Source organism: Phascolarctos cinereus, unplaced genomic scaffold, assembly GCF_003287225.1.
Source record: "Phascolarctos cinereus isolate Bilbo 61053 unplaced genomic scaffold, phaCin_HiC Scaffold_5;HRSCAF=322, whole genome shotgun sequence".
Taxonomy (NCBI): Eukaryota; Metazoa; Chordata; class Mammalia; order Diprotodontia; family Phascolarctidae; genus Phascolarctos; species Phascolarctos cinereus.
Window position 1 is genome coordinate 88,410,463 of NW_027555958.1, and position 25,304 is coordinate 88,435,766.

General features: G+C 39.4%; 1 protein-coding gene across 4 annotated transcripts in view; it reads right to left on the minus strand.

The window, feature by feature from the left end:
- Positions 1–17,742: 17,742 nt before the first annotated feature.
- Positions 17,743–25,304, minus strand: part of PACRG (parkin coregulated) — a 627,029-nt gene continuing 619,467 nt past the window's right edge. For all 4 annotated transcript variants that reach the window (XM_078156751.1, XM_078156752.1, XM_020986761.2 and 1 more), the window contains one exon: positions 17,743–18,223. In XM_078156751.1, the coding sequence (XP_078012877.1) occupies positions 18,063–18,223 (161 nt within the window). In that variant the 3' untranslated portion in view covers positions 17,743–18,062. The remainder of the gene's footprint in view (positions 18,224–25,304) is intronic.

Consider the following 25,304-nt stretch of genomic DNA (forward strand, 5'->3'; position numbering starts at 1 on the left):
ATAGTAGAGGATGAATTGAAGTAGAGAGATTCAAGGTAGGAAGACCAATCAGGAGGATGGTGAGGTACTTGAGGAGAAGGGTGATGAGGGCCTGAATTAAGATGGGAGCTGTGTGAGTGGAGAGAAGGGATCCTGTGTAAGACAGGCTGTGGAGGTAGAAACAGCAAGACTTGGTGCTTGGATGATTAGATGATTGGGGTGAGTGAGAATGGAGAGTTAAGGATAATGCCATACTTACAAAGCTGGGAGATTGAAAGGTTGGCACGCCCTGTAGAGAAAGAGGAAACTTTGGAGGGGTAGATTTGGGGCCAGGGGGAAGATGAGTTCTGTTTTGGACATATTGAATTCCAGATATCACCATGGGGCCAGAAAAGTGCTTCTAGATGGAATTATTTGTCATTCTTTATCCCCCATATCCATTCCTTTTCTCACTTCTTTCATATTATTTCCACTATGTCTTCTTCCATTCCAGTTACTCTTTTCCCCCCTAACCTATGTGTGACTAAAACCTGCCAGATCCATCCATGGACATTATTTAGTTTCCCCATGAAGAGGCAGCTAAGCAGACTCCAAATTTATGTAATCCAGTCATTCTTACCAGACTGGTGGTGGTAATTGAGAGGCTAAAGGGCAGAGTGTGTAGGGAGGGGTGGAAGAAAGTCTCCCTACACCTCTCCCTTCTTATCTAGGCTGAAGATGCAAGCTCTTTAGCTTTTATCAGTCTATTCCACTGTTGGGAGAACTTTGTGACATGAGTTCATGGCTGCTTAATAGAGAATCTTCTAAGGAGTACAAGTTACATCATACCTCTCAGGGTAGTTACTGTGAGGAAAGCAGAGCCCAAACTAGCAATTTTGGTGGCCCAGGTCAGCAGCAGCCATGGGGCAAGAATCAGAAAATCAGCTTAGATATTTGTGATGTGAAATAATAGAGAATGTTCATTTGGGGGTGGAGGAGGGAATTAATTACTGTGGAACTATAGTAACTTCTAACTTTCAGTGTCCTGGGACAAAGCCCTGCCCTAGTTATGGAGTAAAGTGCTTTGTAAACCTCTAAGTGCTATGGAAATGTGAGCTATTATTTTCCTTTGGTATCTTGGGAATTAATTTCTCTTCATCTGGAGTTTGAAAAAAAGCCTTTTGGCCTTATGGGTCCCCATAGCTCAATGACCTATGAGGGAGTGACATGTTGTCCTTGCCTCTAGATTGCCTGTTAGAATAACACCAAGGGTGACCCTCTAGCTCTCCCTTTCTACTTTCAAATCCAAATCTGGCTGTTCTGAAATAAAAATGAGAGGGATTGGGGTGGGGGAGAGAGAAGGGGTAGAGGGGGAAGGGACAGAAGAGAAGCGATGTCACTCCCTCATCTCCTGACTAGACAGTGCCCTTTCAGAAGGACATGCTGGGGAGTCATTCAGGCTCCTGGTACTGACAGTCACAGTGCAAACAGCAATAGCCCTGTTTGTCTTAGTCTCTCACTCAGCCCTGACACTCCAGGGGGGTATTGTATGGCTAGGAAAAAAAAAGTCCTATCTTGGACCTACCTGGGAGGACAAGCAGTGATTTCTTCTGGCTGCCAGAATCTCCAAAGATTCTGTAACATGGGTAAAATGGAGATGTGGTCTCATCTCTGATTGAATAGCCTTACAGATTACTTGCCTATATAGCTCTCTAGGATCCTTCAGTGAAAAGGGATAAACACAGAGATGTGCTGGAACCAACTTTTACTGTCTCCTGAGAGCTGACTGTTAAATGTTCAGTGTAAACATTTCTGCCTTGGAAATTGGTAAATGCTACAAATCAGGACCTCATTTATTGTTTTGTGGATTGTCTGAGCTTCAGAAAATGATGGGAAAAATGTTAATAATGCAGATTAAATGTAAAAACATGTCCTGCCATAGAGTTTTGTGTTTTTTTTTGGAGAGTTATTTGTTAAACATTTACCAGCACATTATGATTTTTGTTCAGCCTGTCAAGTACATTCCCACAATTCCCTACCAATGAGCTAAGCTCCTCAGAAGCAGATTCCTAGGATAAGATTTTTGGGAGTAGAGTTTCTGAAGAATAGTGTTGTTATGGGTGGGTGTCATTAGATATATGGAAGAGGGGGACCCAAAAGCCACTTGTCACTGCTCTTCTTCCTGTACCAGCTTGATATGAACTAGCAAAATTCATGAGGCAAATCTAGATTTGGAAGGACCTTCTAATCCAACCTTCTAGAATTACCCTCTCATTTTTCAAGATAGCCTTTCCTTGAGCACTTCATTGATGAGGAATTCATTACCTTACAAGGCAGACCATTCTATTTTAAAAAAAATCTAATTGTTAAATCTTCATATTGAGTCAAAATCTACCTTAATGGAGATAATGTAGTAAAGTGGGAAAAGCTAGGAATGACTGGACTGGGAAGGAGGCCTGAATTTTAATTTTGGCTGTTGTATGACCTTGGACAAGTCATTTATCATCTATGAGCCTTGGTTTCCTCCTCTATAAAATGAGGAAATTGGGGTGGATGACCTCTGATGTCCCTTCTATCTCTAAAGCCACGATTCTCTAATGCTAGTACTGCTACATGTATCTGGAGAAGGGGGAAGAAATGGCAGATCTTGCTACAGTTCTCATCTTATCCTGAGTCCCTCAGAGGAAATGGGCAGAAATCTCTCTCCATATGCCTAGGGAAACCAAGTTGAATACTGAGCAAACTTGTATAACATAAGCAAAATTATCTGTGGAGATTTCAAGAAAAATACTGTAACTTTCCTGAAAAACTGAAAGTAAACAAAATACAATTTTGAGTGCCATTAAATCCAGACTGGTACCCAAATAGGTTTCTGCATGTGATGAGGGCAAAATTAAAAAATTGTATGTGTACAATCACCTTCTACAGATCAGTTCATAAAAACCAGGTGACAGAAAGCTCTCTGAAAGAAGATTGTACTATATGGATGTGGGAGACATAAAAGACAGCCAGACACTACAAGCTGGTAATAAAGAGTTGGGAAATATTTGTGGCTAAGAAGGGAAACCAGTGAACAAAAGACACTGAACTGTATCCTAGCAGGCTGAGCTAAGCTGACATTTTCACTAATAAAACACCAAGGAAAAAGGTTTAAAGTAATGGATTTGATGTTCTAGGGGCCTAAAAATAAATAACACATCAGACTCTTGGTCTGACAGACGGAGGAATACTGCAGATAATTTTACCTAGCTCATGGGGAAAAGGGTTCTTGGTCGTTCATTCTTTAGTATTTTTGGTTATACACAGATGAGGCTTAGGATTTGAAACTCCTCTCCTTGGATATTGATATGATAAATGTAACACAATTCATAAACATTAATTGAATACTTACTGTGCTCATATCACAGAGTTTTGCCTAGGGAATGGGGGAGAGGGAGTGAGCCTTCATATAGGAATTTCAGTAGAATTACTAGTTCCTTTTGAGCAGGGCCTGGTTCCTTTTTAGCCTTTGTATACCAGCACATCTTTTATACATTGGCTCTGGTGTTAGAGGACCTCAGTTCGAATCCTGCCTCTGTGTGTCCTTGGACAATCACTGAACCTTCCTGGGCCTCAGTTTTCCCACCTGTAAAATGAGGGGGGTTGGACTAAATGGTCTCTGCAGTCCTTTCCATCTCTAGATCCATAATCTTATGATCCTGTTGTGTTTGTTGTGTTTGGTCATTTCAGTTATGGCTGAGTCTTTGTGACCTGATTTGGGGTTTTCCCGGTAGATACTGGAGTGGTTTGCCATTTCCTTCCAGCTCATTTTACAGATGAGGAAACTGAGGCAAGCAGGGTTACATGACTTGCCCAGGGTCATACAATGTCTGAGGCCAGATTTGAACTCTGGAAGATAAGTCTTCCTGACTCCAGGCCTGGCAATCTGTCTACTTCACCACCTAGCCCCGCCATGATCCTTATGTTGTACTTATCTGCTGATTTAGGTGTTCTTCCCAATGATGCAGACCACAGCCCTCCTATGCTTGCCCATATAGGATGAGACTTTTCCACGTGGTCCCATAAATTGGCCACTAAGGGGGTACATCCTGTTGGAGGGAGGCCTAATTCATATTTTTGAGAAATTGCATGGTTTACTACATTCTCTAACATTAATGATTAGCATAGCCCATGAAATAAATCGTTGCAAACAATGAGTACTTAATATTGTTGTATGGAATTGAATTCCCTGACCAGTGCCCTCAGCTTGGTCACTGACACATAGTAGGTACTTAATAAATGTTAGCTTGATTGACCTCAAGGAACTTTCAGTCTAGTAGGGGGCTAAGACACCAATACAGATATCTGTAATAAACAATATTGAAAAGTGCATTAGAAAATTACAAAGCCAAAGTGTTCTGTGAGGGCAGAAGGGGAAAGTTGTTACTGATTGGGGATGGAATAAATGCAATATGGAAAAGCATACTGTGCTAGCTATTAATGGAAATAATTATCAACAAAGTTGCCTGATAATGTTTTAAATGGGGTTGAATCTTTGAAGGTGAATTGTTTTGTGTGTGCCTGGGATTTAGAGCTGGGCTTCAAAAGCGGTTTGATACAATGGGGGAAAAGCAATAGATTTGAAGTCAGAAATTCTGGCTTTATATCATAGCATTGCTATTTACTAATTGTTTGATCCTGAACAAAAACCTGAACCTTTCTGGACTTCAGTTTCCTCCTCCATAAGAGAATGAGGTGGCACTGTAGGGCTCCCAAAGCCCCTTCCAAGCTCTACATCTGTGTTCCTATGATCTTTTTAAAGTCTTCAGATATCCTTCTCTCAGGACCAGTCCTAGGCATATCCATGGGGCAATCCTTTTTCTTGTATTCATCAACTGAGGTACCAGAACTGTGGGTCTTTGCCTACCTCTTTTAAGTTGTATTTGTGAATTTTAATTTGGAGTTCTTTGATTTTTTGCCGATAATCAAATCTCTCATTTATTTAGCCTTACAAAGCATGTCCATATAACATTGTCTTATTTTATTCTCACAATACAATGGTGAGGTACAATAGGAAGAGAGAGGCCTCATCGTGAGGCTCTGTGATAGCCACCCTTTATTTTGAGAGAAATAGAAACTCTTTGCATACTTTTTTCCCTCTCAGAGAGGGCTTAACTGCTTTGCAGATTCTTACAGATATTTTCCAAAGAAAAGCTTTATTCAGTCTGGGTTCTTAAACCTCCTTTGTGAAATGGTGTGGTATTTAATAAGATATGTGGCCTTTGCTATCCGAATGACGCTATCAGGAATCTAAGCAAGTTCAAGAGACTTTTTTCTCTCCTCCTTCCCCTGCCCCTCCCTCTCTGTAAGGCGTTTTAATCAGTTTTGCTACTTAGCCATATTTGATAACTACAAAAATGAAGGAAAAACCACCCCAGCAGACCTCAGTCTACTCCCTCTCTGCAAACAAAGATCTACCACATAATATTAGATCTGGGATGGAGATTGTCATAGTTTAAGAATGTTTTGCAGTACGGTCTCTTTCTGAACTGAAAACGTTCTTTTAATGTGGAGAATTCCTAGGAGAATTGTAAAAATCCTACTCACATGACATATTACCCCCTCCTGAATGGAGTCTACTGAAGGGTTATTAAAAATTTACCTTTTTGTCAATAAGGTTCTTTATGGGGCATTTTTCTCTTTGCATTTTAATGGGATGTTCCCAGCCCCAGATGTATGGGGGAGGAGACAAAAAGGCCATTTAAAGCAGGAGTTCCAGAATGCCCCCATTATTTCTTTAATTGAAGTCAGTGACACATGGGCTGTGCTGTGTGTGGACATAGTTTCATTTGTAGGTTGGCTTTCGCTAACCCACACAGATTTTTTGACCACGGCCGTGGAGAAAACATTCTTTTAGCCATCCTACTTGGGTAAGTCAGAGTGCCAATGGAGCAATAATTGGATGTGAGAACTTGGAAGCAGCTGTTCCTGTTTCTTTGAATCTTGAAGCAGTTCAGGAGCATTTTGTAATTGGTATGAATGATTCTGTGCTATTAAAAAAAGTTTCAAGTATAAAGCTGACAACTATCAGGAATATTGGGAAATGCTCTATCGAACAAAAAAGGCTTCCAAGGTTGTTTTTTTTTTTTAAACCTGATAACGCTTGGAAAGAAAAAAAAAAGATAGGTTTTACCATTGGCTTTGCACCAATTGATTTAGGCCTTATTTTTCTTAAGGACACCTATTATTCACTTTTTAGACTGAGGACAATATAGTTATCCTGATGGGGGGATGTTGAAGCCTTCCTATTATTCTTCAAAGCAGCGTTCAATTAATTTCCCTGAAGAGTTCTATTACATAATGGGAAATAGCTTTAAAAGACCGTTGCAGTGATTTTTAAGGCAGAGGCTGCTGAGACCATGGTTCTTTGGACTGTCCTTGAACCCTCCTTGGAGTGTGTACTTTTGCATTGGCAGTAGCATTTAAAGTCTTGAAATCAGCTTGATGATGGTAGTAAAGATCTTGGTATCAGATACAGGGGGGAATAGCCTTGGTTTAAATTCCAGGCATGATATAGAATCAAAAAATCATAGAACTTAGACCTAAAAGGGCCCTCGGCAGCTGTCACATTCAACCCCCTTATTTTATAGATGAAGAAACTGAGGTCTATTATCTTGTGAGCTTGATGAGGACGATGATCAGTGACATATAAACTTTGTATCTCACGCTCCTTTCATGGTGCTCAGCTCACAGAAAAAAAAATGTTTGCTAAACTCACCTTGCAAGGTGAGCAAGGTGAAACATTTTTGGTTTCACTGAATCAAAGGACTCTGGTATATTTGGAGAAAATGGTACATTTTTGATAGCAGCATCCAAGCCACAGCAGTGTGGGCATCATGGTTGTGCCTCTGGAAGAATCTGGCTCATTGCGCATAGATGTGCGTGATAGAGAAATGGTTGGGTGGGTCTTGCCCAAGTTCTAAGAATAATTTAGGGCTATGAAAAGTTATTACCTCTGACTTGTTACAGAATAATCTTCTACTTAATTGGAGATACAATTGGCACCCAAGTGGCACAGGACTTGGAGTCAGGAAGACCTGAGTTCAAATCCTGCCTCCATGCTTTCTCTGTGCTCTGAGTATACTGCATGGTATAGTGTAAAGATAACAAGGCTTGGAGTAAAGCGACTTAGGTTTAAGTCTTAGCGCAGCCACTGGCTAATTCTTTGACCTCTGGAAATCCTCTTGACCGCTCAGGTTGATTTTGCTTATCTGTATGAAGAATAGGCCTTCCAGTTCTAACATTTCATAATCAAAATTCAATTTAATAATCATTTAAGCACTTATGGGTTAGCTGTGCTGTTTGTTCTACTTATCTCGGGTCAGAGGTAACTGCATAGAGGCCCTAGGAACAGCTCCATACTCATTTAGAAGAATGTCATCATGGACATAAATATTCTGCCCAGTGTCTCATTTTAGTTCTGAAAGATTCAATAATATCTTGATCTCTCCTCATTTTCCTTGGAGCCCAGGGCCCTTGGCTCTGAGTATTTTGTTGTAATAGAAATTTAAAAATCATAAAGGAAAGTATCAAAAATGGGGATTGTCATCTGAACACCAATTAACTCCCCAGGAGTGTGCCCAGGTCCCATCTCTTTGTTCTAGCAAATACAGCTCGAGCCCTCTGCATCCCTAATCATAGTATAATTCTACCTTGGAAATATCTGAAGGCCCATGATTTTCTCCCTCTTCTCCAATTCAACAGGAGCTACATCTCTTGGTAAATGAATGAAGATTCACCTTTTTGTTCCCGTAGTTATAGAATGGATCTCAAACCTTTTTAGGGAAAAAAGAAAAAGAAAACCCCAAAGTGATGGAGCATTAGGATCATTCAGACACATAAAGAGAGGGGTGGGGAGGGGAAAGCCTTTTATTCAGATTTAAAATTACAAATACAAGGTTAAGGAAAAATGAAGTGAACAAACATTAGAATCTTAAATATATTCCCTGGGCAGCTAGATGGGTAGAACACTGGGCCTAGAATCAGAAAGATTCAGACACTTAGTAGCTGTGTGGCCCTGGGCAAGTCACTTAACCCTGTTTGATTCAGTTTCCTCATGTGTAAAATGAGCTGGAGAAGGAAATGGCAAATCAGTGCAGTATCTTTGCCAAGAAAACCCCAAATGGGGTCATGAAGAGTGAGACATGACTGAAATGATCAAACAACAACGAGTATATTTCCATTGGAAGAAATGGACCTTCTGAACACAGAGAAATGAAGATGAGTCATTTACGACATCTCTATCAGTCACATCAACCAGTGATGGCAGGTTTGGCTAACTGTTCAATAAAAGCTGTAGCAAAAAATAACCACAATCCAATAACACTGAGAAAGAGAACTTGATGGTAACACTATTTGAGAACATTGTCATGGGATCAATCCTATATTGGCAGGGGTGGGCTAAATGATTTGCTAGGCCTCTTCTGGCTTATTTTATCAATGGTCTGTGGTTGTTACAGTCACTTTCTCCCATTAGTACGTCATAGGCAGTGTCTGATCTGGAGGGCCAAATTTGTTAGAGGGTTTTCTTAGAAAAAAAGCCTAGCTCAAGTGTTGGAGTACCATTCTGCTAGTAGAAAATCACACCAAGAGAATGACGAAGGAATCACAGGTCATATGAGATATTTTTAGAACCAGGCTCCAAGCTAACATGTATTTTCCTGTTTTGAAAGTTGTCTTGTTCAGTCACCTCCCAAGTCCAAACCATATGAACTTACATATCTTTCCCACAGGAAGGAGAGAACATTTGTTCTTTCCTTTAGGAGAAAAAATCAACACACCATCACTACACCATTATTATTTAAAAATATTGCTACCACTAATGAAAAAAAAATATTGCTACCACTCTGGACTAAATCATTTTACAAACAGTCATTACCAGGAAAATCAGGGGCCAGGTGTGGTGGATAAACTGTGCCCAGTGAGTTTACCTAGTCTCAAGTTCATTATTTAAAAACTAAGGTCAGTGGACCTGTGTGAACCTTTATTTTGCAAACTAAAATCTGGTAAGTTTATGTGCCCCTAACAGGCACCCTCCAGAAAACTGTGGCACTAAGGGTGATCCCCAAAGATTTTTTACAGTCTGCCTTCAGCCCAAACTGGAGAGACCTGATATTTCTGCTGTACATGCTATCATTTTTGAGGGCCCTGAGTTTTTAGCATGAAGGGAGAGTTCTGGTATTAACTACTGTGAAGTGGTCAAAGTTATTTTTATTTTGACTTTTGGAGGAACAGGAATTAGAAACTCATATATGGGGCAAATTTTGGTCAGATGCTTCAGTTCTTGAAAAGGGAAGCAAGCTTGGAGGTGTGGTTAACAGAGAGCCAAGTTAAGCCCTTAGACCACATTTTATAACTTCATAGAAGTTTTCTCTTAAAAAAATAAATCTTGAGGGGGTATTGTTTGCTAATCTAAATCCTTCAAAACTGGACACCCCATCCAATGTTTGAACTGCCTAACTTCTGCTTGTAAATATGTGAAAAATCCCAGAAACTCTTTTGGATTTGTTTGGACATTTCCATCCTAGCCATGGGGTAGGCACCTCAAAAACCCAGGGGAAGTCTGTTATTCATGTTATGTTGTAAGAGACTTCAAATTTACTTCTGTTTAGCTTCTTCAAATGACAGCTTGCTTAGATGTGTCCTGTGGCCTACACTGAATAGAAAGATTTAAAAGAAAAAAAATTTTAATGGCCATCTCCCTTTTTAAAAAAAAGTGTCTTCAAGGCACATAACTATTTTGGGAAATCTTTCAATGACCTTTTCCTTTTTTAAAGTCATTGCAAGGCATATATATCATTTAGCAGCATTTTTCAACTTAACAATTGTTTTCCATTCATAGACCCATAATAACAATGGTGGCTTGCCCTTCTAGCACACGGGTGATGCAGCTGATCCCACATCAGTAGAGTACAGGCTTGGAGTTGTTTTTCCATTTGTGTGGATGGATTTATAGTAATCTCTCCTCACTCCCTGGCCTAGCTCTCCCTGTAGCCAACCAATGGCACACATTTCTGAGATGACTGGCTGGGGTTAGGAGTACAGTGTGGCACCATGGAACAGAGCAAAGAAAACTGCCTGATGTGATAATCAGACTCATTACCTTGACCTGATTGGTAATATGTTCTAATGAGGGTGTAGGAAAACAAATAACTCCTCTTCCCCCCATAAGTTTGTCTAATATGTGTACTCAGTGGTTCTCACTTATCAATCATTTAGAAAATTTTATAAGAAAGGTCTGATGTAAAAATATAGCAAGTAGAAAAAAAGGCTAGCTCATATTCTCTTGAGATCTGAAGCATGTTCACTTTTTTCCCTTCCCCTTTTAATACATCAGAAGTTATTTAGGGGAAGCAGCAGATAGAGAAATGGGCTTGGCTCACAGTTGAGAAAAGCAAGCTTTATTTCTATACAGTACTAACAAACAAAATATATATTTTTTGAAATCCCACAAAACATGGGACTTTCTAAGAGGCCACTCTATTTGCAAAAATATGTCCTTTAATTCAATGACATTTGGTTCAGCCCTATTATTTTCAGTTTCCTTCTCTTCCATTCCATTCGATTTGATAGACATTAATTGATGAGATGTAGTGTGGTGTGCATGGGGTGCTGGGCGGGGAGTCAGAAGACCTGGCCTGTATGTGACTTTAGGGCAAGTCATTTAATCTCTTGAAGCCTGGTTCTGATTTGGGGTATGAGGGATGGCAATCCTGGCACTGTCTACCTTGTGGAATTGTTATAAGGATCAAATGAAAAGTGGCATGGGAGAACGGGTTGAATTCTGGCTTTGGATTTGGGACGGCCTGGATTTGAATTCCATTTCAGGCACTCCCAGGACTCTCTAAATTTCCCCATCTGTAAAATGGAGGGCTCACCTTGATGACCTAAAAGGTTCCTTTGCAGCTCTCAATCTTTGACACTAGGGATGTAAGGCAATTAAAATCATGAAATAAGTGTAAGCTATTGCTGTTAATAGCTATAAACACTAATAATGGCTTACTTTGTGCAGAGCGCTGTACCAGGTATTGTTAGATAAGGTAGTTTCTTCTCTCCTAAAGGTTATGGTATGGTCAGTGAGTCTTCACTGTGGCAAGACGCCTTGCTTGATGCTGTGCAAATACAAAGAAAAAGAACCTTTGCCCTCATGGAGCTGATCATCTGATAGAGTGGATTAAATATGTTCAAAGTAAAATAGAAAGTAGAATGTACTAACTGCTTAGAAATTAAGTGTTCTGACGGGGAGAGAAAAGGGGCAAATTACTTTCTTTTGGAAACCAAGGAATGCTTCTTGAAAGGGTTGCTGTTTGAGCTGGATTTTGAAGGATTGGTAGGACTTTAACATGCAGAGATGGAGGGGAAGACATTCCAGTTATAAGGAAGAGCACAGCAAAGTCCTGGAAGTTGTAAAAGGCAGGAAAGGTGAATAGGCCAGTTTGACTGTAGACTAGGGGCACAGGAAGAAGAATGGGAGCTAAAGCTAGAAAGTTCCAATAGAAACAAGTTGTGGAGGGCCTCCAACGCTAGCTAGGTCAGTCATGACCATAAACATTTATTAAATACCTACTATATGCCAGGCACTATGCTAAGCACTCTGGATACAAAGAAGACAGTCTCTGCCCTGTGGAGCTTACAATCTAAGAGGGGAAGACAATAGACAAAAGGAGGCTGAAAGGGGAGGAGGGGAATAAAAGGTACCTGTGTGTGGGAGATGATGGAAAAGTCCAAATAAATCCAAAAGAATGCAGAGCTGAGTGGGAAATGAAAAGCAGGTAGACCAGGGGCCCCTCCTTAAACAAAGTCTCCAAAGGTCATGGTTGTGCCCTCTTATCAGAGGGGCAGAGGGTTGTGATGAGGTGTGAGGATCAATGCTGATTGAATCTTGCAGGATGAGATTTCCCACTGATGAGGTTCCTGGGGGGGCAGGATAGAGAAGTCCAAAGAAGTCAAAAAGAATGAAGACCTGGGTGGGAAATGAATGAAGACCTAAGTGGGAACGAACTATTAGGTAAAGAATTTGGACTAGTTGGGAGGCAATGGAGTGCCATTGAAGTTCTTTGAGAGGAGAGGAGAGATGAAATCAAAGGAAGATTCATTTGTTCATAACAGTCAGAAAAGATGGAATTGCTTTAAGTTGATCTAATGCTTTTGGCATTTGGGTGTATACTTTCTTGGGCAGACACAGATACACAACCCCTTCTGATGTATGGTTTTTGTGCAAATTTTCCAGTGTTTTCATTCACCATAGAAAATCTATTCAATATACTTGAGACCCTTCTGGTTTTTTTTTTTTTACACTATCAATCAATGAGTATTTATAAAGTAACTGCTATGTACCAGACATTGTGTTAGGCTCTGGGTATACAAATACAAAATTGAGAGAGTTCTTGCCCTCAGGGAGCTTTACCTCCAATTAGGAGGAAACAACACCTTCACAGATGAGCAAATATAGGATATATACAAAATAAATACATGGTGTTCTTATCTGTTGTGTTCATTCACGTCTGACTCTTTGTGACCCCATTTGGGGTTTTCTTAGCAGAGATACTGGAGTAGTTCATCTTTTTCCTCTCTAGCTCATTCGACAGATAAGGAAACTGAGGCAAACAGGCTTAAGTGACTTGCCCAGGGTCACATATCTATTAAGTATCTGAGGTCACATTTGAACTCAGGTCTTCCTGACTTGAGGCCCAGCACTCTATCCACTATGCCACCTAACTGTCCCACATACAGCGCTAAAAAACTGGGGGAATAGAGGAAGGAGTACCAACACCTCTACTTGAATCCTTGATCCCATTCTCTGTTGTCCCCTCTGGTAGATTTTCCCTCCAATCATTCCCTCCTCCCCAGATTTTCAATCTATCCCTATGTACTTGTTTTTTTCTTAAATGCCTGCAAATATGTCTAGGTCTCCTGCATCCCTAGGGCAGCAGGGTGGCACAGTAGATAGAGTACCAGGCCTGAAGTCAGAAAAACTTATCTTCTTGAGTTCAAATCTGGCCTCAGACACTTACTAGCTCTGTGACCCTGGGTAAAACATTTAAGCCTGTTTGCCTCAGTTTCCTCATCTGTAAAATGAAATGGAGCAGGAAATGGCGAAGCACTCTAGTATCTCTGTCAAGAAAAACGCAAATGGGGTCATAAAGAATCAGGCACTACTGAAAAATGACTTATTCCTGCATCGATAAAAAAACCTTCACTTGTCCAGATTACCCCCTCAAGATAGCATCCTCTGTATCTCTTCCTTTTCACAACCAAACTCATTGAAATGCCGGTCTACAGTCATTGCCTCTACTTCCCCTCTTCTCCACTCCTTGAAATAATCACTCAAATAACTGCTCTCTACAGTTACCAGTTATCTTTGAATTGCCAAATCTAATCAATTTTGCTTTTCTAACCTTTTTAAACTGGCCACTCCTTCTCAATGTCCTTTGCTGGACCCATATACCATTTCTTAACTGTGGATATACCCTAAGGTTCTATCCTGGGTCCTCTTCTCTTTCCATCTTTCTTAGTGATCTCATCAGCTCTAATGGGTTCAATTACTTGTAAACAGATTAAATATCCAACCTTAATTTCTCTTCTCAGACTGAGCCCTACAGGACTTTTTTCCTCATTCTTACTGCACTGCCAACTCATCTCCTTTTCCATATCCTAGATAATACATATTACTTTTATAAATCTTAAAATACCATGAACTCAAAATTAATCCTTAAATGCACCTATAATCTCATCAGTGTGGATATTTCCTCCAGTGATACAGATTGCAATACACCTATGGATTTTTACCCTATGCCACTTTTGTCAATATCTTCTTACAAGTTTTGCCACATGGGGTCCACCCAATATACCAGAGGCCTTCTTTGGTTTATTCTGACATCTGTAGGATATCAGTGTAGAACACTGACTGCCCAATAGTTATCCCTTATCTTCACCATGTGAAAACCTCATCTTTTTAAGACATTTATTCTATGTCATCTTTTTCCTCAATTTCTCTTTGACACAATATTAAAGTGTTGTAGCTTCCTCACATCCCCTGTGCTCCTCACATTCATCCTCAGGCTGATTTTCAGTCTAATTTCTTCAGATACTGTTGTGTTCCATGACTTTCAGCCATATAACAACAGCAGAATAATATTAGTATCTAAAAAATGGGCGTTTGTTTCAGGGAAAAGCTTGGTGTCATGAAAAGAACAGCAATTTTCTAAAGGCAACTCATTCTGTTTTCTTCAATTCTGGGCGCAACTCTTTGTCCATCTTTTGTATTTGTCACACACATACACAAACTCACATGCATGTACACATGGATATATACATATAGTTGTATATGTTTTGATGGACAAGTTTGATGGGGTATTCATCTGATTATATATCATAAATTTGGACAATCTTCATCTCTTTGATTTATCCCATGTAGTTAGGCCAAACTCTTTTGAGTAATAATGGATATCATTCTGGAGTCTCTGCAGGGTCAGGGGGTTGATGCCATTGGCACATTATCTGCAAATAGGAGCTTCTGAGGGAATCTCATCTTCTCTCTGGCCTCTTCAATTTGGACTCTATGCTAGATTCCTTCATTTAACTGCCCAACACCTTGGTGAGCTTACATCTCTTTATTTTATGCCTCTCCTGGTATTAATGATCAGTGGGTCGAGGAGTGAGCTTGTCTCTATTGTTATATCTTTCAAAGAATCTTGTATAATTTTGATATAGGCATGGGAGAAAGCTTGTTGGAGGAAAGCCTCTGAGGGGGCATTTTGCTCTACCCAATCAAAAGCTTAAAAAAAAATTCAACAAGCAATAAGTATAATAGGACGTTGCATTCTCTGTAGCTTTAGGAGGTTATGTGATGGTAAAAATGTGGTTTATTTTGGAATATTGCTTATCCACTTATCCACTTATTCCCTTCTAATGTGTTCATTAAGGATGCTCTTGATACTTGTATAATTATTCCCATGATAATTTTATGTAAATGAGAAAGTGGCTATATGGGTTGGTAGCTCCTGGTATTTCCTTGATTGTCTAATAAAGTCCTTTATTTTCCCATAATTTTGTTATCTCTTTATCCTTTTCAAGGGGGTTGGGGTGGGAGAGGATTCTTTGAGAACTGGTCTCTAAATATTCTCAAAGTTGGATCACCTCTAATGCAGACCTCCTATGTGTATTGTTTATAATGTGTTTTAGCCTCCTCACCCCCTCACCTCCCCACCCCTGTACTCCTCTATTTAAGCTGCCTGTTCTAATTTTGTTTTCTTCAGTGCTATTTTCACCTCCGCTATATGCATATTTAGAACTGTGATATTAAGGTCCAAATGTGGTAGCTCCACTGGTCTTGATGGTGAAAAGCATTTCTTATAAAAATCTTTGTAGACTCATCTGTGTGTTGTGTTCTTCCCCTTTAAATTCTTAAAATATTTTGGGATGTTACATAAATGTCTGGTATTATTATCATCATTGTCTTTTATGCCATTCTCTAGTACAATTTGACAAATATCATATTTAATGCCTTATTTGATCCTCACGACAATCCTTGAAGTAGACAGTATTGGTATTACTGTCACCATTTAATAAATGGGAAGGGAAAGGCTCAAAGTGACCCATGGTTACATGGCTAAAAAGTCTCAGAACTGGAGTTCAAAATTAGGCTGAGAAGTAAAGATTTTCCATGGCTGAGGAGACCGAGATATTTGTGTAGGCAGCATGGAAGTAGCCAGGAGACTCAAAGAAACTGAAGATGAGGGGTAAGTAGGATGGGAACACCTGTAGAGGAAATCTCCCAGAGGAGATGAATAGTTGATTGGCTCAAGAAAACAAGTAAAGGGGTTATGTTGTCATGAAGAGTGACCACTTCTTTGTTAAAGATTTGAGCAAAAGGAGGAGAGGAAAGGGGATGACACCAAAGAGTTTTTACTTGTAGAATGGGGAGAAGGAGCTTACAATGAATTTTTTGAAAAAAAATTTTAGCAGAGTAGGATGAGATAGGTGGAGGAGGTATAGTGTAGCAAGATTGAGGAGAGTAGAGAGAGTTTGGAATGGCCAAATGGGTCGAGAGAGAGAGAGAGAGAGAGAGAGAGAGAGAGAAGAGAGAGAGAGAGAGAGAGAGAGCCAAGCAGGGAAGAATAAGTAGATTGTTACATAGCAAAGAAGGCCTAGTTAGACTTGGTAAAAAATGTGTAGTGGTTCCAGTGGACATGGATGTATGACTTCCTCTGGTGGTGTTCAACAGAATAAGAATAGGAGTGGAGAAAGAAGATGGTGGGTATGACTCAAGACTGGGACTTAGCCAATCACGAGCAGTGATTAGACATGAGAACAGATTCAAGGTCAGAGCACAGTGTAGAGCTGACCTAGTTGACTGTAGGAGCAAGGCTTTGGAAGGAAGAAATTAAGACCAGCACATGGGGGTTGATGAGTGCAAAGTTGTGAGGTCACTTGAGGTCTCATAGAAAATGAAGAATAACTTCGGGAGGAGTAAGGCAGAGTAAGTAAGTAAGGAAAAGATAGAAGGTTGGGAATTTTAGAATTTTGAATCACAAGTGCAGAAGTTTGGATAATAGCTGCTGTGGGCTGTGAATTTCAAAGATCTGACAGTTAAAACCCCATTTTCTTACCTACAGTTTCCAGACATTCTAAACAAGTCATCTTATTTAATACTTACAGGATATTATAGTATAGCCATTTTAAGATAATAAAGGAATATGAATTATTAAATAGCTTTCAAATATGGTTATTTGCCTTTAGAGCTCTGTGCCTAGGAGAGTCAGCAAAGAGGAGCCTGAGCATCCTAACAAGGCAATTGAGAAGTCTTTCTGATTCCTTTATCTTCACGGCTAAATTACAGTTTGCTATAGAAACATAATACTCCAGACTAGGTGTTTAGAGGTAGCTATGATCTTTCTCAAGTGGGTCAAGCCATTCACCCTTTAGTATGGTGTTCAGTAAAGCATTCTGAGATGTGCTATAAATGCACCCAAATTAGCCTTGGAATGCTTAAAGAGACATTGTCGAAGCCCATAGACTTGTAGTCTGACTTATCTTTTTTTTTTCCCCTCTCAACTCAATGCACTTCTGTTTAAGATTGGGTAAATTTTTTTTCTTTTACCCTCTCTCCACGATCCCAAATGAATGCCAACAGTCTTCCTGTGTAATCCCACAATAACCACTGTGAGCAGGCAACAGAGAGGAATAATTTTTTTTGCCAAGAAAAGAGATTTCAATTTGTTTCAAGGGGTAGTCATGAAAAGAATCACAAATCATTTGTGAGATTATTAAAAGTAGCAAGTAAACTGCCATGTAATGCTTTGCTCATGGTGTTTCATCCAGATCATGAGATGTCATGGGCCATAATGCGGAGGGATAAGTGTGAATGTCAACATTTTGGCCATGGTTGCATATAATATTTCATAATAACTAAGACCCTCCTCCCTCTCTTGCCCCAAACTATAAACCAGAGAGCACCTGGAAACCCAGATCACAAGAGTGCTAGAAACATTAATTAATTTTATGGCTAAGGTTTATAATGGGCTGCAAAAAAAAATTCCTATTCTAATTGGAATATACATTCCCCAGTTTTATCGTATGTCAATGCACATTTCTCTGCACAGCTGCTGGGGAAAGGAAGGGCACTGTTGAACTGCTATTTCTCTGCCATGACAAACACCTATTAAGCAGTCAGCATAAATGCTTCTCATTACAACCTCTGACATCACCCCCAGGGCAAGCGGACACAGAACAGCAATTGCTGAATTGAGTATAAAAATTATCGTTTTATTGTCTATACAACTGAAGGTCTAACTTGGACTCCTGCTTCAGTCAGCACTGTATAAAGGAGTGATTCTTCCTTGGAACAAATAAGCACAGTACACCATTGTAATCTAAGAAACAGGCACTATTTATGTATTGGAAAGCCTTGTTCACAACAGTGATAACAGTCTAATGGCCCAGAAACCACTATTTTAGCAGCTGTAGAAAAAAGGAGTCATAAATAACAAGATGTTGAACAATGTCAGAGATAGATGATTAGAACACAAATGGAATCTTCCCCATTAACACAGCTGTCCTATCTGTTAGTTTAACAAGCATGATTCATAGGTGGGGACCATATATTTAATGTTTATAAAAGCATCTTCTCCTCCAAAGCGCTCAAACGCCTCTAGTGTCTCTTGGATCAAGTCTCCAATGTTTACTCTCTTCTGTTGGCTATAGTCAATGCCATCTCCGGAGTTAACTGGTTAATAAAACAAAAACACAAAGACAGTTATTTTTCTGCAGTTTTCTGAAAAGCATTATATATCTTGCCAGGCATTATCAATAGCTAATACCATTCATTTTTTCTCAGCATGGTGATTCTAGGAGACATTACCTTTTATTTCATATGGCAAACTTAACATGTTTTAGGAGCTATATATCTAAAAATGTTTCATTCATTAATTTTAAAAAGCCATCTAACAAAAACAACTAGTTCCTACTATGTATGAGGCACTATGGTAGGCACTGAGAAAGATAAAAAGATAAGTAAGACACAGTCCATGCCCAAAATAGTTTACAGTACTTGTGATTAATCTGAGACACTTAGAAGTCTTTTTCCTTTACTTCCACATTTATGGCTGTGCCCTAAAGGTTGAGATTGCCTGGAGTGTCACCTCTTGGTAAGAAGAATATTATTATGTTCGACATGAGCATCAGTTCAAATATCTTACACAGAGATCTTTAAAAATGAAGGACAAAACATTAATTCCACCAATACTCAAAGCATTGCATCTAGGTATGTCACCTTAAGAGCCTGCTTCCCATCATATGGACATAAGATTCAAAAGAAACCTAGATGAAAGGAAGGGACAGTACCGGCACATATCACATAATGAAGCCTGTGAATGAATCCCTATGGCTATGAACATGAACCAGACTTCCTCTCAGAAGCTAGAGCTTGGTCAAAGTTGTCAAATACTTAGACTTCCCACAGAGGAGTTTGGAAATACATTATTTTCATATTTTTAATTAAAAAAATTTTTTTAAACATTTTTATTTAAAGTTTTGAGTTCCAAATTCTATCCCTTCTTCCCTTCCCCCTCCCTGAGATGGTGGCAATCAGATATAGGTTACACATCTGCAATTACATAAAAACACTTCCATATTGGGCATTCTGTACAAGAAGACTTGAATAAAAGAAAAAAAATGAATGAAAGAAAGTGAAAACTAGCCTGCTTCAGTCTGTATTCAATCAATATCATTTCTTTCTCTGGAGCCAGAGAGTATGCTGCATCAATAGTCCTTTGGGATTTTCTTGGATCGTTGTGTTGTTGAGAATAGCTAAGTCATTCACAGTTCTTCATCGACCGATATTGCTGTTACTATGCACAACATTCTCCTGGTTCTGTTCACTTCACTATGCATCAGTTCATGTAAGTCTTTCTCGGTTTTTCCGACATCGTCCTGCTTGTCATTTCTTGCAGCACAATAATATTCCATTACAATCATATACGACAGCTTGTTTAGCCATTCCCCAATAGATGGACATCCCTTTGATTTCCAGTTCTTAGACCCCATAAAAAGAGCTGCTATAAACATTTTTGTACACATAGGTCCTTTTCCCTTTTTTTGGATGTCTTTGGGAAATAGACATAGCAGTGTGGTATTGCTGGATCAAAGGGTATGCACAATTTTATAGTCCTTTGGGCATAGTTCCAAATTGCGCTCCAGAATAGTTGGATCAGTTCACAACTCCCCTAACAGTGTATTAGTGTCCCACTTTTGCCACATCCCCTCCAACATCCAACATTTTCCTTTTTGTCATATGAGCCACTCTGATACATGTGAGGTGGTACCTCAGAGTTGTTTTAATTTGCATTTCTCTGATCAATTGTGATTTAGAGTATTTTTTTATATAATTATAGATAGCTTTGATTTCTTTGCCTTAAAACTGCCTGTTCATAAGCAGTATATTATCTTAGAGAGATTACCTTAGGGAAGAAAATAGTGCTTGTCACTCCTAAATTTCAAGACAGTCATAGCTAACTGCCTCTCTCAAGTGATTAAATCTCAGCTTGGAGTGATATAACACCAAAACAACTGGTAGATGAGTGAAAAACTCAGTACATCAAATAATACTTCATCTATATTATGCCAATCAATGCATTATGACTGACCCTTTTAGTCTTTCAAATGAATTTATATGTACATATATATGTTATAAATATGCATGTAAATACAAATATATGCCATGAAAAGTGTTTGGCATGACAGAATACCCCTGTTTCTTTTCATTAATGCATTATTGCTTTCAGAAGTTTATAAAGACCTAAAGCTGGTACTTTCCCCAAATCTTTAAACATGTAGTAAGGCTCAGTAAATGAAGTAAGATGTAATAATAATGAAGTCACAGTAATAGCTTGTGTTCATATTGTTAGCAAATAACCATCTTAACGCTGGGAAAATATCTAGTTTTTTAAACAAGTAAAAATTAATTACGCAGGAATTTAATACTATACCTTTGAATGTTATTATTTATAACTACATTTAATGAAGGCTGTTTTGTTGTTTTGTCTGTTTTGTGGGTTTCCGTAGCCAAAACATTTTATTATCTTCTGGTTATCACCTTCTGGTAATGAACTTTTATAAACTATTTTTTATTGTAGTTCAGCCATTTTCATTCATGTCTCATTGTGACTTTGACTCTTTATGACCCCTTTTCTTTGGGGGGGGTTTCTTGGCAAAGATATTGGAGTGGTTTGCCATTTCCTTCTCCAGCTCATTTTACCAATGAGGAAACTGAGGCAAACACGGTTAAGTGACTTGACCACAGTCACCAGTACATCAAGCGTCAGAAGCCAGATTCAGCTCAGGAAGAGGAGTCTTCCTGACTCCAGGTGTGGCTTTCTATCCACTGCAGCACCTAAGATACCCCTTTTTATGAACTTGGTGGGTCTCACCTAAACAAAGACACAAGAGAAAAGCTGGGCCCATGACCTTTCAAACACATTAGAACCTACCAGAGCTTGTGCTCTAAGGATATAGCATTGAGGATCCATAGGTCATCTCCATGCCACAAGGAAACACTGGACAACTTTTGTCTGAGGAAATATATTGGCCTAACCCTCTGAACTGGGCTTTTGGGTGGCTCAGTGGATAGAGTGCCTGGCCTGGAGTCTTCCTGAATGAGTTCAAATATGGCCTCAGATACTTACTAGCTGTGTGTGACTCTGGGCAAATCACTTCACCCTGTGTGCCTCAGTTTCCTCATCTGTAAAATGAGCTGGAGAAGGAAATGGCAAACCACTTCACTATCTTTGCCAAGAAAACCCCAAATGAAGTCATGAAGAGTAAGGCACTACTGAAACAACTGAACAACAAATAAAATCCTCTGAACTAGAAAACCAAAGTAAATAAAAACTAGTTTTTGCATTACGAAATGCCATTGGATGGACGACCCATTGAATTAATCCATCTACTATATCTTGGATAAGTACCACAGATGGACAAAGAGCAGTGCCAGAATAGAATAGGAGGATAAAATTGGATGGACCTTATAAAATTGGATAGACCTTATTTGGGAAATTACTTAGCATTTTCAATCTAAGCTGCTTGCTGCTTCAATAGGGATTTTTAAAAAAAATTATCTCATGATGCTGGGAGTCTATGAATTATGGGATCTCCAAAATCTTAAAATGTCAGGTGACCCAAAGGGCAATTAAAAGATTCACGGACCTCAAAAACATTGCTAGCAATAACTTAGGCGTGTACGAGTGATGCAAAAGGCACAATCATGGACATGCAGGGCTTCAAAATAAGCAAGCTATTTCGGTGGTGAAAATGAAGAATGGACAGTTTGAACGCTTTACTGGTCCAATTCATGAAATGTTTTTAAAAACTAGAAAAGGTTCTCTAGCACATTGGCTTGATCATCTATGAAGCATGTGCAGAAAGCACAGACAAGAATTAGACAATATGAGACATCATGGCATAGAGGAGAGTACTGGATTAGGAGTCTGAAGATCTAGGTTCGGATCCCAGCCCTGCTACTTCTTCATAGGGTGGCCAGGGATGAAAATTCACTGACTCTCCTGTCCTCATTTTCACTACCTGTACAAAAAGAGGTTGAATAAAATGATCTCTAAGGCTCCTTTCTAGCACCAAAGCCTGTGGTTTTAGGATGCAGATATGTAGGGAGATGACAGTCTACATTAGTGGAAGGAATTACCCACCCCAGTGAGATCATAAATGCACAAATACGAAATCATCCCTGGAATCTAAAGCTATAATGCAAGGGCAAAGCAAGGCTTTCAAAATTATGGTAACTAGCTTGAAAGTGAATTAGGGCACCAAAGTACAGCAAATGGTTGTGGCTCTTATGTGCTAAACTGTGGAAGGGAAGAATAACAGATCAAGAGAAAGGGGATAAAGAAAGGTAGAAGAAAAATAAGAGAAAAGAGAACTGTCTCATTTATTATTTATATGCATGCATGTGCAAATATTTGTATATATGTATGTCTATAAATTTATAAGCATATATTATACTTAAAGTCCATCTGGTTAATGTCAGCATTAACATAGCTAATGTTAAATTTTGAGGAAAAAAAAACTTGAAACACCATCACTAAATTATTGCCACTAAAAAGGGGGCAAATATCACTTCAAATGCAGCTTTCTCTGATCATTCTGCTAAGAATCATGCATAGGAGAAGAAGTAGGCAGAGTGCTGGCCTTAAGAGTCTAGAACTTGAGTCTAATAAAAATAATATGAATAATAGCTAACATTTGATAGCACCTACTATATGCTAGAGACACTTGCTAAACACTTTACAAATACCTCATTTAATCCTCACAACAATTCTGGGAGGTAGGTGCTATTATTATCCCTATTTTACAGATAGGTAAACTGAGGAAACTGAGGTTATATGAGTTGCCCAGGGTCATCTGACATTGTAGATAAGTTAAGCCCTCTTAGTTTGAATTTCTTTATACATAAAATGGGTAGTTGTAATAGTGCCTACCCTGTAGAGTTGATGTGGGATTCAAATGAAGCAATGTAAAATACTTTGCAAACGTTAAAGTGCTATATGTCAGTTATTATTATTATTACATGAAAAGGGAGGGAAAACATTGAAAATAGTTGAAACTGTGTCCACAGTAACATGTAAAGTATTCTCCTGTTGGGGCTTCATCAGTGCAGAAAAGCCTTCAGACTTGGTCTCTGGTGATTATGAGTTCTTCCTGTCACAAGTTTATTTACAGAAAAGCTATGATTTTATTACTGAAGTATGTTTCAAGTTTGGCATACTCCGGGCTGATGCTTGCTAATGTTTTCGGTGTTTTCCTAAATAAGTTGTTGACAAACATTTATTAAGCTCCTATTAAGTGCCTGGCCCTTCATTAAGTGCCAGAGATACCAGGGAAGAGCAAAATCCCCAAGCCCTGCTCTCCAGGAGCCTACACAGCCCAATTGGTGAGACATCCTGCAAACAATTATCTTCAGACATGCAATGTACAGGATTAACTGGGAATAATCAGAGAGGCAAGGCAATAGCATTAAGGGCAACGGAGAAAGGATTCTTGTGAAGGTGAGATTTTAGCTGGGACTTGAAGGAAGCCAAGTAGGCAAGGATGAGGGGAGAGGGAAAGAATTCCAGGCATAAGAGACAGCCTGTCAAAATAAATGCTGTGGCAGGAGATGGAGTGTCTTGTACAAGGAACAGCGAAGAGACTAGTGTCACTTGATTACAAGGAAGGGAGTAAGATATGTGAAGACTGGAAAAGTAGGAAGGGGCCAGGTTATAAAGGGCTTTAAAAGCCAAACAGAGGATTTTCTATTTGGTCCTAGAGGAAATAGGAAGCCACCATAATTTATGGGGTGTGTGTGTGTGTGTGTGTGTGTGTGTGTGTGTGTGAGAGAGAGAGAGGAGAGAGACATTGTCAGACCTGAGCTTTAGGAAGATCAGTCTGACAGATGAGTGAAAGACAGATTGGAGGGAAGAGTTGAGGAAGGAAGATCAATCAGCAGGCTGTTGCAATACTCCAGCTGTATCGTCAGAAGAGAGAAGGGGGTGTATACTAGAGAAATTAGGAAAGTAGAATCGACAGGACTTTGAAATGGATTGGATATAAGGGTTGAGAGTGAGGAGTAGAGGATGATCCATAGGTTGCAAGCCTAGTGACTCATTTCTTAGTGAAATAGTCAGAATCAAGATTTTTCATTTATGTGGAAATATTAGTTTCGCTCAGGTTATTAGTGAGAAAAAGGGGAACAGGGTGAAACTAGCATCCCCCAGGTGATATTCACTAACCACGTGTGTTCTGTCTGGTAATTGAAAATTCAAGTTGTGGTTATAGATAAGGGCACTGTTACGATGGATGGCCCCTGAATCCCCATTATTGGCACTGAGCCTGCTGAGTCCTGTGCCCTTGAAAATAATCCCACTCACACTGGATTTTCCAAGAAGCTAGTTAGGGGTTGCTGGCAGTAGTCAAAGGGGAGCCTCAGATGCATCTCAATCCACCAAACATTAAGTATCTTCTGTGTATTAGGGTATGTGCCCTTAGATGTCAAGAAGCCAAAGGCAAACATGAAGCAATAAATAGATTTTTAAAAATTGAATTGAAGGCAAAGAACAAAAAGAAAATAATAACAGCTAGCATTTATATAATGCTTTAAGGTTTGTAAAGCATTTTACATAGGTTATTTCATTTGATGCTCACAATGATCCTCTGAGGTAGGTGATATTATTATTCTCTTTTTACAGACGAAGAAACTGAAGATGAGAGAGGTAAATGACATTGCCAGGGTTGTACAGTTAAGAAGACTCTGAGGCAGAATTAGAACTTGGGTCTTCCTGATTGTAAGCCCAGCATTTTATCTTCTGTGCCACTCAGTTGCCCACTTATAAAGCCCTCATGTTACCGGGGGCCTTCCTCATGTGCAGTAATGGGTTATAGGCACTATACTTTAGAGTGTTATAGTTGTGCTTCCCATCCCTGAAAGATTCAGTTAGACAAGACAGATCCAATCCCAGCCTGTTCACATATGGGAAAGTCTACTTGTACCCAGATATAGAAATTCCCCAAATCTGTGAGATGATTCAATACCTACTTTTCACTGGGGGAATTCCACAAGTGAGTGGGATTTTGCCCAAAATAGAAGCCCCTGTGCTTCAATCCACACCTTAAATTTCTACCCCTCCTGCAAATTGCCAAACATTATTACTAATGACAGGCATTATTGGGCTTTCTGCCTGATGCCTTTCATCCACAGACCTCCAGGAGCTTTATAGGTATTCATTCACTCCCTTCACAATTGAGTCATAATTATGTCTCTG